Genomic DNA, 14,271 nt, shown 5'->3' on the forward strand with positions numbered 1-14,271 from the left:
GCCAAATACCCCACTGCTGATTGGTGAAACGTTCCATCACCATGTCACGTTGTACTTGAACTCTTTTGTATGCGCAGATGTTTGCGGTTTTATGCTGTTCCATGAACTAGTGTTTCCTGCCATCGTTTTTATGGGTAGCAGTAAACTTAAAAGTCTTAGCTTGAAGTGATTATTCTTCAGAGACGAAGGTACGGTCTGTTTAGCAGTGGATTTGAACAAAAGCTTTATCCTAAATAATATACACTCTCTTTTAGGATAACCGAAGATGGCCTTCTCTACCTGCTCACAGCATCGCCGCCAGGCAAATTTTCGGTAAAAGCCGATGTTGAGACAAAATTTGATTCCTCCCTCTCCAATGCATCAAGTGAGCTTGGCGTTAAGATCAACTGGTTACCTGGCAGCGCTTTCACGAACGGTATCCTCATTCGGGTTGAGAAGGCGACACTATCGTGGTTTGTCGACCAGGTCAATATCTCCGTGGTAAGTTCTATCGTATTCCCTCCATCAACTACCTATACTGAAATCAGTAATGCAGAATTTTCTCTTGCTAGTCGACACCACGAGATCGACTGGTTAAAGCGCTGGCTGAGAAGTTGGAGATGAATGTGGAGTCTATCGCAGTTTTTCCGGCTAACTCAGTTGGGGACGCATTAAACGTATTTGTGGGGATACATGCGTCTCCGTATGCAATACCTGGAAGGTGAGTAATATGTCTAGCAGATAAGTATTTAAGCTTTTGACTCAGTTGCCAGTAGCTAAGGTGGAGGGTGAAATGGGTGCCCTCGCTATAAGAATGGTTATTGAAAATTTTCTAAAATAGCGTATAGGAGTGTTTAAATTCATACTCGAACACAGCATAGATTCATCTAGATAGCGTCAGTTTGGTGCTTTACAAACCGATATGTGATCAGACACTGCTACTTCTCCAGAGTGGAATGACATCTGATCCCAAAAGTGGTGTCGTACTCCGCAGAATCCGGTGGAGCGATTTGTGTACTGATCTCAGATCCATCGATACTCAATATTTGCCCTCCTTTCAACCCTTTCCGCACTTTAATTTCATTTCTCTTTTTCGGGTTTATTGTCAACCTCATGCCGGTTTGGGGTTGTATATTCTTTCAAAAGTTAGGGAGTCCGCACACAAATATTCTTTTCTATCTACTATTCCAGCATCTTAAAACAGGTTCGTCTGCTAAAATGGCAAAATGCTATTTCAGGATAGTAGATACAATTGTCAACGACGCTGACCTCTATACCGCAGCTCTGAGAGACAACAACAACACTTTGCAGGTCGGCCTGGCTACTACAGTCAACGGAATGTCCGGGTCTGTGGATCTACAATGCGCCACAGAAGCAGTTGCCGTGTCTGTCTGCAACTGTCGTGGATGCAGAAGCCGGTTAAAAACCCCCCACATCCCCACAGAAGCAGACGCGTCAGCCGGTTTGACGTCTTCTGCATCCGGAGTTAGTGCCATTGGTCCCATTCTCGAGACTTCCATTGACTGCTGGTGCAATGGTGGAGATCCACAGCCACCAGCACAGGAGCCTATTTCCTGTCTGAGTCCCGACGCCTGCTTGAATGGAGGTTTTTGCAGGTATTTCCTGGATCAGCTAATCTTGATTTTCTATTCGATTCCTTAAATGGATGAGTCGCGGGATATAAGTAATCGCACATTTGCACTGAAATGACTACTTTGCCTTTGTTCCCTGGTTAAAATCTCAAAAATTAAGGTTCTCTTTCCTAAATTTGCCTGTTTTTGGATTTTTAGAATTTAGGCAAAGTTGTTATTTACGTCTGAGTTAACACATTCACTATCAGGGTTCCGGAGACTGCTCAGGCACCTCATTTTAGAAGATAGCTGTTTCATTGAGACACCTACAAAAGTACTACCAAACTAACCAATTCGCCTGTTTCTGAGAAATTAGGGAAAGGGTGGTTATTCTTTTATCAAAAATACTTTGCATCTATTCTTACAGTGTTTTCAGCTTAGCCAATCCGTTTGCCATATAATTTAGTCCATCCATTCACATGTCACATATTTGTGACGCCAGCTTCAGATAGGGTGGTAGTAAAAGCCAGTTAATTAGAAATAAATGCAATAGTTTGGTAACTGTTGTTAGTTTTTTAACCCAAGGACATTCCGCCACTTTGAATTCAGCATTATTGTCGGGAATGCAAAAGGTAGTTTAGTTACTGCTGCAGATCTTATCAGTGCTTACTAAATGGCCATTATTGGGCGACAACGACGGTATCATCTTGTCAAATTCACCATAAATAAACAAGAAATAAAGGTAGCAGACTTATTTGTTCGATTTTTGCCATTAAGCCAGTTTACTAATTGCAGGTCATTTTGTAGCCACTTGCTTTACTCTGGCTCGTAGAATATACCGCTGAAATGGAAGTACGCACCACTGATTGAAAAGTCCGCCTACCAAATCATTGCGTTTTGGCCAACCCTCTGCTTTGAAAACTATCCATTTATCAGGAATGATGACCATTTAATTTTCATTGAATCCAAACGTCAGTGATGCGTCGCCATCATCCCACAGTATCTGGGGTTTTGCCCTCTGTGGACCGCTTTGGGGAAGAGGGGTCCACTTGCTTCGTGCCGCCCAAGGTTGCAGGATCCTTTGTAATAGAATAACATGTCAAATGTATTAGAGGCAGTATCTTGTAGCGTACTCGAATAGTTCAAGTCTGCTACTACTTCACCTCCTGACCTGACAAAAGTTAATGTCGTTTTAGCCCTTTCGTTAGACATCTGCAGTGAATGCTCTTCTTCTGTATTTATAATGTTCACTATTCAGCTATAGATACCCTTCAGGTACCTTTTTGGATTGGATTCACTTTATTCTACTCGGACTTGAAACTAGCAGAGAAAGTTCACCTGTATTAATTTGTCGTTAAAATAACGATGTTTCCAGCGATGAATCCTGACAATTTTTTTCTCTGAATGGGTTTTGAGGCATCAGGCGTGTAGCATTGCATCGGCTTTGGCATAGGCCTTTTTCCACCCGAATTCATCTTTTTTATCAGCGATGACTCGTTTCTCTCATTAAATGTTTGGTTATCTTTTTTAGACGGACTAATAACTTCGTGTGGATTTCCTCAGAAATCTGATCAATTTTTGCCCACAGTATTTGGCGATTTCCAGCAATGTAACTACCGCTTCAGATATCTTAGCTATCGCTGCGTACCTAACTATAATGCCTATCCCGTTCAAAAATGCAATAACTTAATCAAATGTTCCATTTTTTTTTTCCAACCTGTCGTCATATACCACTCAAGTGACGATACTCCGTCCTTGAAGCAAGCCTTCGCCTACTCAATAACCAGGATTAATAGAATCAAGAGGGTGGCAAGACTGAATGGCTAAAGAAGTTCATTTAATCATCGGTATAGGTTAACCCAACGACTTTGCGTGTCTTGTTCACATAGCACCATCGAGCACAGATGGATCAATTTTAGCCTCCCAGTGGTACCCTTCAGCTTGCTCTCAACTTTCTTTTTTCTCTTTATTTTAAACTCCCCTATCACGAGATGCCAATTGAACTGATAAATGTAATTGTAAGCATGTCTTGTAACAAACTATGTCTCCAGTTTTCATAGTCTGGACTTTTTATGTGCGTGTGGTCGGAGTCCTGTCAACCTCCCACCCAGATAGGCGATAGACAGACTGCAGGGTTGATGTCTTTCTTGCCCACCGATTTTTGTGTACGAACCTGCACAATAGCCAGGACAGAATGCCCGAAACCGCGTACGAATCTGGTTTGCTTGGTTGCACATATTTGTACCGACTGATTGAACTTTTGCTTTGTATTATTATTCACTCATTTAAGGCGCAGTTATGCAAGGGAATGAGCGAGAAACGCTTTCTAGGGTGTTCGCGAATATTTTTTTTTAGAAGCTGCAGGCATCCTCAGCATATCTGCCTTACGAATTGAGTCTAACCAGGCTCCGGAGCGGCAGAACCTTCTAGTATGTGCAGTACGTGGTAGCGAAAGTACGTTCCGCCAAGAATCTGACGGTTCAGACAGTTTATTCTCGTAATGAATCACTCCTGCAGATCCATTACATTCAGAAGTATCCTTCATTCTTGTTTATGATGAAGACTAATGTATCATTATTGATAAAGGAAGAGGAAATTGAAGTGCGACAAAATCTACATCAACTAGGACTGGAAGGTTGTGGTGGAAGTGAAGCACTGAGTCCCGCTTACATATCATTCCCCAAGAAATGTCGACAAGCTCCGAACATAGTTTGCTGTTTACTCCTTCAGTACACATTATAAACAGACGCTGTTTAGAACTGGAATTGTTTGTTGACCGATTGATGTACCGACTTGTAGTAAAAAGCGGCTTTTGTATCTATTCTAACAATTCCCGAGCGGATACATATGCCACTGTTTATCCCCAAACAATCCATCCTCTCACACTTCTAAGGCAATCACCACTTTATCTCCAGAAGACTGTAACGTGTTTTGTGCTTGCAGAAGCAAAACTCATGCCAGCTCGTGCTCTGTTAGGAAAAATTAGTTTGTCATAGCAATTACTTCAATACAAACATTTTAAGGCATTATTAACCCGTGTACGAACTTGCTTGATTGCTTTACATACTAAAACTTCACACTTGATCGGTCATTTCATGCTGCGAATTGTTTGAATGTCGAATGATGGTGATCCAAATTATTCCTTATATTCGTGTTTAGTGTGGAACCTGGAACCCAGACAACAATTTGTGAATGTCCAGCTGGATTTACGGGTCCACGATGCGAGCAAACACAAATCTATTTTTCTCAAAGCGGTTACGCCTGGGCCCCGAACATCGGCAGCTGCACCCGACTTCACGTTCACTTCACCTTCAAAACACCGTCCACCAATGAGCGTGCTGGACTGCTAATGTACGCAGGCCCGATTAGCCAATCGGTTGCTAATTTGAAAACTCACGATTTCATCGGGCTCCAAATCGAGCCGGGAGGACGCCAACTCAAGTTGGCCTATAGTCTTGGTATAGCCGGTTTGTTGACGTCAACATTCACGGCCAACAGACGATTGGATGATGACAATTGGCACCTAATAGATTTAATTCTTCTGCAAAAAGTGGTAAGTGTCGGCTATTCTTAAGAAGGATTGATTATTAGCACAAATCAAAATCATATTAAGACAACGCAACTTGTCGTTTGTTTTTAGATCGCATACAAATTTCTGATTGCTAGAAAATGCCTAATCAAAAGGCACACCGTACAGATATTACTTAAAAGGCTCATAAGTAGGTTTAAACAAAGTGAAATTAAAAAATGGAAAGTGTTAATTGTTGTCGTAAAGTGATTAAAATGTCATTTTGTGGTGCTTTAGCTACCTCTGGAAGTGACTATATTGTCAGTGAATATAATGGCTGGATAACGATGGCATAGTTGACAGGCATAGGTCGTGTGTTCCAAATCGTGTAAATCAACAGTAAACTCAAAATATCTCATCATAAAAGTAGTTCTCTTCTAAAACGAACACAATAGGGGGAAATAATGTGTGAGTGCTAGAATCACGGCACCGTTTTTAAAACAACTACGTTAATCATCGTAGACCAACACGGAGGTGGTATTGATGGTTGACGCATGCAGTTTCAGTGAAGGTACAAATCAAGAAAATGGTCTCGAAAACCCACCAAATTTGGGAGATTGCCTCTTTTCTCTACCTCACAACATTGGAGTGAATCAAGCCCTTAATGTGGGTCAATGGCCATTGCAACTGGGAGGGCGAAAGTTGATTAGCAACGTGAATCTCTACCCTACTGAATTGACCACCAATCCGCTGCCTTTGGGTAGCGCTTTCAAGCATGTTCTAGTGAATGGCGAACTTTGGAATCTGGTTCAGTTTGATCCCATCCAGAGCACTTTACCTGGGCCTTCTGTCTGTCTCAATACTGAGGGGCAAGATGTATGTGCGCCTAACGTAAGTTATTTTTTCTACAACTTAAGGTTAGAGTGTAGCTTATGCATCCCGAACTTAATGATAGCGCGGATAAGTAAACCTTACTGATAATTATGGGATTCAGAAGAATGGTATATTTAGCTATAGTCCACAGAAAGGCGAAAAATGTAAAATCAATGAGGAATACGGGTCAGGTTTCCATGATCCTTCGTCTCTTCCGCTGATTTTCTGCCATGACTGCTAAAAGCCATCATTGACGCACTTTGAACCCCCGAAAAGCCTATATTCACCAAACCATTTACTTTCGTTCGTTATGTTTCTCGCTAAGGGTGTCTGCTGGGAGTCCAATGGTCAAGCGCAATGCAACTGCAAAGCAGGTTTCCAGGAAAAGAATGGACAATGTACTCCTTCTGTGTTCTCAGTTGAGCTTGGTCCACAACCGAGTTATCTTGAATTGACGTCCAACTGGGAATGGCCTAACCGGGTGCAGACCGAGGTTTCTTTCGACTTTCGAACACGCAGTTCAGATGGGACGCTTGTCTATCTTAGTGGTCCAGAGCCAAATTTCTACCTGTAAGTTAAATACTGCCGTTATTTACAAAATATTTCCCCATTTACTCTGCACCTGACATTTAACTATGGCACATGTGTCATGGTGTATCTTCAAGACTTATCCTGACAAGTACATGTAAATTGGGTTAATGTTTACTGAATGCAGCACAATTTTGAAGAAATGCAGAATATTCCCTCCGAAATTTGTGAGACATTCGTATTAATTTTCCATACCCAATAAGGTCAAAGGTCAGCACTTAATTTGTGCTGAAAACCACAGAATCGTCACACTTACTTCCGGAATTTAAAGGGTTTACAACGACCCCTTTGCTACAGTGAGATAAATGCTCTGTGAAGTTGTTCTTTCAAGGGATATTTTGTCCCTAGACACATTTGGCTAGTGGCAGCACCAGGAGAGGGTGATGATCACAGTGAAGAGGAATACAAAGAAACACAAAGAATTGGAATGATGATGAAGGCAGTTTTTTTACGAAACTTAGAAGTGTATCGTATGGAGGAGAAAGGTCTAAGGACTATTTGTTTGGCCTTCAGCACACAAACAGTTCCTCGTGAACTTCTCCCTCTGCAACCAACCACACACACGCAAAGCAGGCACAGTGGGCGCCTCAAAAGTGTGGGACGGAGGGGTAAAGTAGTAGGTCATTTGGAGGCAGCCAACGGTACAGTAAACGCACGGTCCACCTTTTACTATAAGTTGGGTAGTCAGATGGCCAGTCCGTCAGTCAGTCCGTCAGCCTGCTACCCAGCTATCAAACGATCCTATCTGATGGGTGATCGTTTTAACGTACATGAAGAACGGCAACCTGATGGTCTTTTAAGGCTGGTGTTATCTGTGTGTAAGGCATGAGGGTGGAACCCATTTTCTTGGTGGTTTACTTTCAGCAACATCCAGAATAGTCCCATAACTTATGGAAGCAAAAACCCCGCACACTTACATACACACTTAAGCAAATATCAGATTGTCAAACTCTCGGCCATCTCTCTTTGTTGAAATGTATCAGCAACTCCTCAATGGACATTCGTCTCTCCAAGACGCGATTGGAAGTGACAATCAACTTGGGCAACTTTGACATCCTTACCGTCTCCCCGGCCCGATCCCAGCTCAACGACGGAGCCTGGCACCACGTGCACCTCCAACGATCCCTCTCCTCTATCCTCGTCGAAGTGGACGAAGGCGCTGGCCGCGGTCTCTCTGCCTTTTTGCCTCTCGACCCTACCTCCACCTTTCTCAAGTTCTCCATTGGAAAGAAGGTGGGCTTAAGTCGATTGGCCCCAAGTAATGACACAAAATTCCTTGCTCTGATGTTACATTTTCGTCATACTCTACTGCGAAACACCCTGTGGATAAAATTCAACAATACCTGTCTTTTATGGATAAAGATTTTCGGTAGTAATAGAGTAGCGTTTACATTCTAGTGTAACTAGTCTTTATCGTGAAGACGAAATTAGTCTACGAGGAGCTTTCAGGCCAAATCTGGGCATGCGTCGTGATCCGTGTCAGACGTTGTTAAGTAAGATAGGACGCAATAGTGGTAGTACATGCTTGAAGCTATCGTTCCTGTGAGCGAACAAGGAGGCTATGAAATATTCCATTAGGATGTGACTTGTTGTACCATCTCAGGAGAGACTAATCATTCTTCAACGATGACCCCAGAACGGCCATTTACGTACATTTACAATTTCACAGAGCTAGCGCATACTGAATAGTACTGGCAAATCTCCCTGAGTTGGAGGCGTATCCCTATTTTAGCAGAGGAATTTGGAATCGGTCTCGTCGTGTAGTCCTTGAAATGTGCTCGTTGCTTGAATGAACTTCAAAGTCCTGAACTGGCTTGAACGACCTTCGCATTCGAGTCCTGAGGTATATCGGCGTTGTAGATACAGTTTGAAGTCATTTGACCTAATTCAGTGGTGAGATGCTTGAAGATTTTGCTGCGTCGAAGTGTATTGCCAGTACTGATAAAAATATAATGGATAAGCAGCAAAATATCAATAAAATGTTAAGTCGAATAAGAGATCCTACCGGTAAACTAAAAGCTTGCTGTCTCCTCCTGTCTCTTAACTGAAGATGCGGTTAAATGACCACAATTTTAAACTCCAACAATGCCTATGTTTACCACCGTTGTGCGGATTTGCGGCTCGTCGACAAATACGTCCTCCAATTCTTGGGGTTTAATAAAGCAACATCCCTTCAAAATATAGGACCTTTTAAATTTTCCACACCTGTTAAAAATCGTGAATTCTTCACGCAAATTTTGTAGACTCTTGCCCAGTAGGATATGCGCAACATAGTTGCAAGACATAAATGATTGTCTCTTGAAAAGCACCGTCCATCAGAGAGTCGTAAAATGCATAACCTTCACCAAAGGACTTCAAATCGCCATTGACTTTTGACATTTGAGGTGTTGCATTCAAGCAAATGGGGGAAAGGGGTAGAGAATTTGCCTTGCACCCCCAAGAATTCCTACAATTTTAGTGTCTAAGACTCCATCTATTAATTATTAGTTATTCTGCAGCCTGAGATGTCATATTTCACCTTCTTCTTTTAGTCGCCCCGGGTTGTAGTCTTTCGATTTGGATTACATTAGAAATTCCATGAAGCGCATCCATTGGTTTCAGTAGGGCAGCATTTATCACATCTAGTCATAGCTTTATTTATTTTAGATTCTGATAGGAGCAAGACGCGATTTCCAGCCCAACAGTCCAACATTGGCCGATAATGAAGTGCGTCCAGCTGCTTCCAGTATTGGTAATGCATGTTTCCGAGACCTCCGTTTGAACAACGCCTGGTATCCTCTCACTCAGGCAGAAATTAATGCTGCTGGCACCGAGGGTTACGTGACTAGTTTAAAAAGTTCCGGTAGCAATCGCGATGCCTGCTCCGATCTTACTCCCTGTCCATCTGACGCCCAATGTCCGGGCCAACTTAGCTGCGTTCCCACCTGGAAACCACCAAGCGGCTATATGTGTCTGTACGTTTGAATGTTTCACTCGGAAGGAGGTTTATTATTAGCCCTCAGGAGAACTGAAAGAGTCTAGCCATGACACCTGGATGGTGGTAGTTCCTACGGAAACTGGGGAGTTGAAGCGGATAAACACGAAATTTGACCAATAGCACCCTCCTTCCGGTCACTTTAACCGGAAAGAATCTCCTATTGAGTTAGTTGGGACTTCTGAGTATCTCTTCCGTGGGAAGTATGGCTGCTAGGCTATAGGCATGAACGGTAGGGCACAACACAATGATGGTGATTGGCACCGTGAAAACTGAATAGCCCGTGCATTTAAACAAATATTTTCAGCATCCATTCATTCTTCTTGACCACACTAGCAACGCTTCACTTGGGCGTAACCCGACCAATCGTGCTATGTCCACTCCACCAATCCCAATTAGAGTTGGCCTTTCAACTCAAAGGCTTGTTCAGCTTTGCATTTAATACCGTTAACTCTGCTTCCCGCGTCAGATGCAATCCTGGCTGCATTGAAGAACCTGGGAATAAGTGCTACTGCTTGGCAATTTGTTCGCGATTTCCCTGTCAGAACGGCGGTACCTGTAGGCCCTCGGCAAGGGATAGTCGAGGGTTTGTATGCATCTGTCCATCGACCCATTTTGGGCTGTTCTGTGAAGAGGAAGTCATGCTCTCTGGACTTACCGTTGGAGGCTTTGTGGGAATAGTGCTTGCGATTCTCTCATTCGTAGGTAAGATTTTCTTGGTCTAGTGATAATAGTCTATTAATATGTAAGTAAGCAATTTAGTCGCTTTGGAAAAGTTAAAAATTCTAAATCTTCGTAGATAAACGATCAGACCGACAGTACTTTCGTTTCTGTCTCACTTTAATTTTCTGACTGTCTATTCTGTCTCACATGTGGTTGACTAATGGTACTGTCAAGAAAATATCATCAGGAGAATATGGAGGGTGAGGAAAACACTGGAGATGAAACAGTATCTCCCTCTTGCATCATTTTATATTGCAAACTCTCTAATTCGTCAATTTTGCAGTGTGGGTCACAAGGCTCTGGGTTGACTTCCTAGTGCTTAACTAGCTCTAGCTCTTTCTCAAGAACAAAAAGAAGACGAAGTTTTCTCACAAAACTTGGAAGTACATCATATGGAGGAGAAAGGGCTCAGAATTAATTGATTGGCCATAAGCACACAAACGACTCTTCATGAACTATTTCCTCTACCAACCAACCGAACACAATCGAGTGCCTTAGAAGTGTGAGATGATGCGGTGCCATAGTGGGTCGTTCGGGGAGAATTAGTGATATAATCGTTCGCCTGACGACCGTTACACCTGATGTACGATCCACTTGTCATCACAAGTTGGTAAGACCATCAGACAGCCAGTCAGGCGGGCAGCAAATGATCCTTTCTGATGGTCTTTCAAGGTCGCTACCATCTGTTAATGTATGGCATTGGGACGAAGCCCATTTGCTTAATTATTTACACGAATATCTTGTCCTAGTTGATGTAGTTGTAAATAATCTGTTTCATCGCCCACATTGAACAGTGCTAAAAGCCTTCCACACTTTCACTCCTAATCACTTAAGCAACAGTGGTACGTTATTCTGCAGGGGGTCTTGGTGCACTGCATGTACTGCAGGAGCCCTACTGACTGCTTTTTGTGACTTCCATTAGAAACCTTACAAACTATTGTGTTTTCTTTATGCAGGACTGATAATCGGCGTGGCAATTTGGCGATATCACAGAAAACATGCACCTCCGCAAATCTCGCCGGACAAAGATCTTCGAGAGCACGTCATGCCGTATGCCGAACAAGCAGGTAGAGCCATCTACTCACTTTCTCTCAATGCTCTTAGTCAGCAGCATTGGTTATAGATGTTGCTTCCTTGCGACTCCATAGAGTCTATAACTCCATTTCAAGAAGTGTTGTCCTAGCGACACGAAGCTTGCTTTGTGATTTTCTATTTACCGCTGCAACCGTTTGGCTTATGCCAATGTTGCATTTGACTAAAAAAACAAATTTTCTTTTTGATAGTAGGCATTGTTTTGCAAGAATTTTGGCCGCTCAACCGTCCTCATTACCTTTTACCTTTGTGGGCTGTGTTGCAGTTGAACAAGACCTCCGTTTTCTTGCTGTCATTCTGTGGTAATGGCCAATGAAGTTCAAGTCTATCTGTTCCTTTCTGCGTTTTTATAAAGAGAGGAATGATCGAGTTTAGAGGACGGGAACCGTGTGCTTCTTTTAAAAAGCCTCTCCTCCCTACAACCATGCCCTCATGCCTGAGCCTAATTAGTGCCCTTGTGGGATGGCCAAACCGTTTAAGACAACCTGCCTCACTTCACCGTCGGTGTTGACATATTGATGAATTTACACGTTTTCTCTGCTTTGACGATCATTTTAATTCCACAGCAAATTTACGCGTCCAAATTTCATCACATGGAATGATGCTATCCCAGAAAACCATGTCTATCTATGACTAAACACTCCTTCAACCAATCGGTGCTATTCAAGAGGGGAAATTTGCCTTAGTACCCAGCGTACATGTGTGCGTTAACTTTTCAAAACTAAATGGTTGGGCTGTTGTCAATATTCTCCCAAAAGTATTCGTCTCCCCTGCGTAGGTCAGGCCTCCAGGGTCAAGGGAACTGTCGACTTGCAGGATAAATATCCACAGGTGTCACTACGATCGGGGTCTTCACCGAAATATGACCTTACAGCTGTATATGGGAATTGACACTGTCCATTGTCTTACTATCACCATACCCTAATGTACGCTTAGTTTTCTCATTGAACAGATGCCCACGGGTTCGTGTTTTGGGCCTCTGTTTACAAGAGACTTCGTTTATTATCCTACGAATACCGTCCATCATCTTGATTAACAGCAGCTGGACTGTGTGTTTTTCCACGGCATATGCAACCGTGTTAGTACCATAGCAGTGATTTGTCTTGAACTCCTTGACTGTCTCTCACAGTTTTGGACTTTTCTTTTTTTACAGGATTTTTTTAGAAAAAATCTAAAAATTGCTTTAGTGATACTAACTACGGTGGGAGGTGCTTTAAGCGATAAGGTGAAACTGCGTTCCAACATCTAGATTTAACGTTTTGTAAGGTCATGGCTGACTTTTAAATTTAATTGGTAATTGCCCACAAAAATAAACACATTGATTCCACTCCCCTTCTTCTCCTTCTTGTCATTCATTCCTACGATATGGCTTCAAAATTTACGGTAGTTCAGCTGGACAAAACGATCCTTCATCTATTGAAATACCCTACTTTTTCCCATTTAGATGAGATCGACACCCACAGTTTTGACGAAAGAATGTTTAACATGGCCACTTCTCCCAAACCAACAGTTCCACGTGAGTTGCCGTTACTTACCGCAAAGTTTTTGCACATTTTGCTGTCTGCCAATTTCAAACATAAGTGACTAGTGGAAAACCTGACCTAATGTGTCATCGTAGAACTGGAGCCTCAAGTCCCCCTCCCCTTAAGTGCTAGTAAGATGGAAAAAGTTTACCTAGCATACGGAGGACTCAGGAGGTTACAGACCGCGACCGGACAAGTGTCACCAAAACGGTGACTGTAGAAGTACATTAAAACAAATGCCAAGGCACCACCTTAATAGGCTGTAAAGTGGGACGATACCACTCATTTCCCATTTAAGAGAGGTAAGAATGCATAAGTAGGAAAAGTACCTAGGCTCTTCACTTTCCCCATCATTAGCTCAACTAACTAATTCCTATTAATCATGGGATTGGTTAGCAATACCGGCCATTTTAATTGACCTCTTGGATTCATCGCTCTCAGGTAGGTTCAGGTTTTTACCCTTGGCAGTGGTGGCAAATGGCTTTGGGGATCCTTATCTTTTATTACTTCCTTGGTTTTTAATGATATCTAGAGGCGATAAACCATGCTAAACTACTCATTCTTTTATTGGCTAAAACACTGGATCACGTAGAGCAAAGCTTCTTGCATGGAATGATTTAATATACTTCTCCGTTTAGTTGAGTCCTTTTGCCACTTTTATGAGTTAATTTTATGCATAAGCAAAAGTATCACTTTGGACATTTATGGAGCTTTGAGCCATCCCTGAAAGTGTAGCATGGGGGTGTGGGTTATGGAAGTTTATCATGAACGTGCACAGGCTCTAAAGCGCTATAAAGTTGACCGACACGCTATTGAAATGAAGTGACGGCGTAGTTACTATTTCCCTTCCTGAACTTTTATTTCATTTTATGACTTGAGGGGGAGGAACCCATTTCTTTAGTGGTTGGCACGCCTTCCACACCCCGATAGATGTAGGGTATGGAGAGATGGTTGCAATGCTGTCGATAAAAAGGGTGAAAGTTAACCACACTTTAATCCCGAGTTGCTTATTGGATGGGTGGACTTTGTGGACGTGATACACCTATAGCTGAATCACTCATTACCATGTTTGGGTGATACTTTTTTGTTTTTTCTGGCTCTAAAACAGACTTAAACTCAACTCGTAGAGCTAGTGACCTCGAATGACATCTCACGATATGAGGGTTTAAAGTCAGAAGAAGTCAGTTGGGAACACGGTAAAGGGTACTGCAAAATACGTTTTATAAGCTCCCATACCTTGAAACGAAGGAAATTTCCAGCTGTCTTACCCCACAACTTCTACTTAGTCTTTGTTTCGGAATGTTATTCGGTTAATTTTGGGACTTCCCCATAGTTAAAGAAACACCTTCTTCAATAAATATTGCATTTATCATGTGAACCACTCAATACCACTAAAAATGTTAGGATTGTCTGCAAATTTTTTGGGGTACTTTTCCCGAC

General features: G+C 42.5%; 1 protein-coding gene across 1 annotated transcript in view; it reads left to right on the forward strand. All coding sequences in view use genetic code 11, as the record gives it.

Annotated features, from left to right (window-relative positions):
• Positions 1-14,271, forward strand: part of EGR_09727 (Cadherin-related hmr-1) — a gene marked incomplete at both ends in the record, with an annotated part of 30,695 nt that overhangs the window by 12,385 nt on the left and 4,039 nt on the right. Inside the window, 11 exons of the mRNA XM_024498976.1 lie at positions 255-480; positions 552-700; positions 1,218-1,595; positions 4,710-5,103; positions 5,581-5,949; positions 6,257-6,501; positions 7,503-7,752; positions 9,166-9,473; positions 9,963-10,198; positions 11,173-11,283; positions 12,753-12,824. Of these exons, the coding sequence (XP_024346612.1) occupies positions 255-480; positions 552-700; positions 1,218-1,595; positions 4,710-5,103; positions 5,581-5,949; positions 6,257-6,501; positions 7,503-7,752; positions 9,166-9,473; positions 9,963-10,198; positions 11,173-11,283; positions 12,753-12,824 (2,738 nt within the window). The remainder of the gene's footprint in view (positions 1-254; positions 481-551; positions 701-1,217; positions 1,596-4,709; positions 5,104-5,580; positions 5,950-6,256; positions 6,502-7,502; positions 7,753-9,165; positions 9,474-9,962; positions 10,199-11,172; positions 11,284-12,752; positions 12,825-14,271) is intronic.

Source organism: Echinococcus granulosus, assembly GCF_000524195.1.
Source record: "Echinococcus granulosus chromosome Unknown EG_S00163, whole genome shotgun sequence".
In the NCBI taxonomy this organism is placed as follows: Eukaryota; Metazoa; Platyhelminthes; class Cestoda; order Cyclophyllidea; family Taeniidae; genus Echinococcus; species Echinococcus granulosus.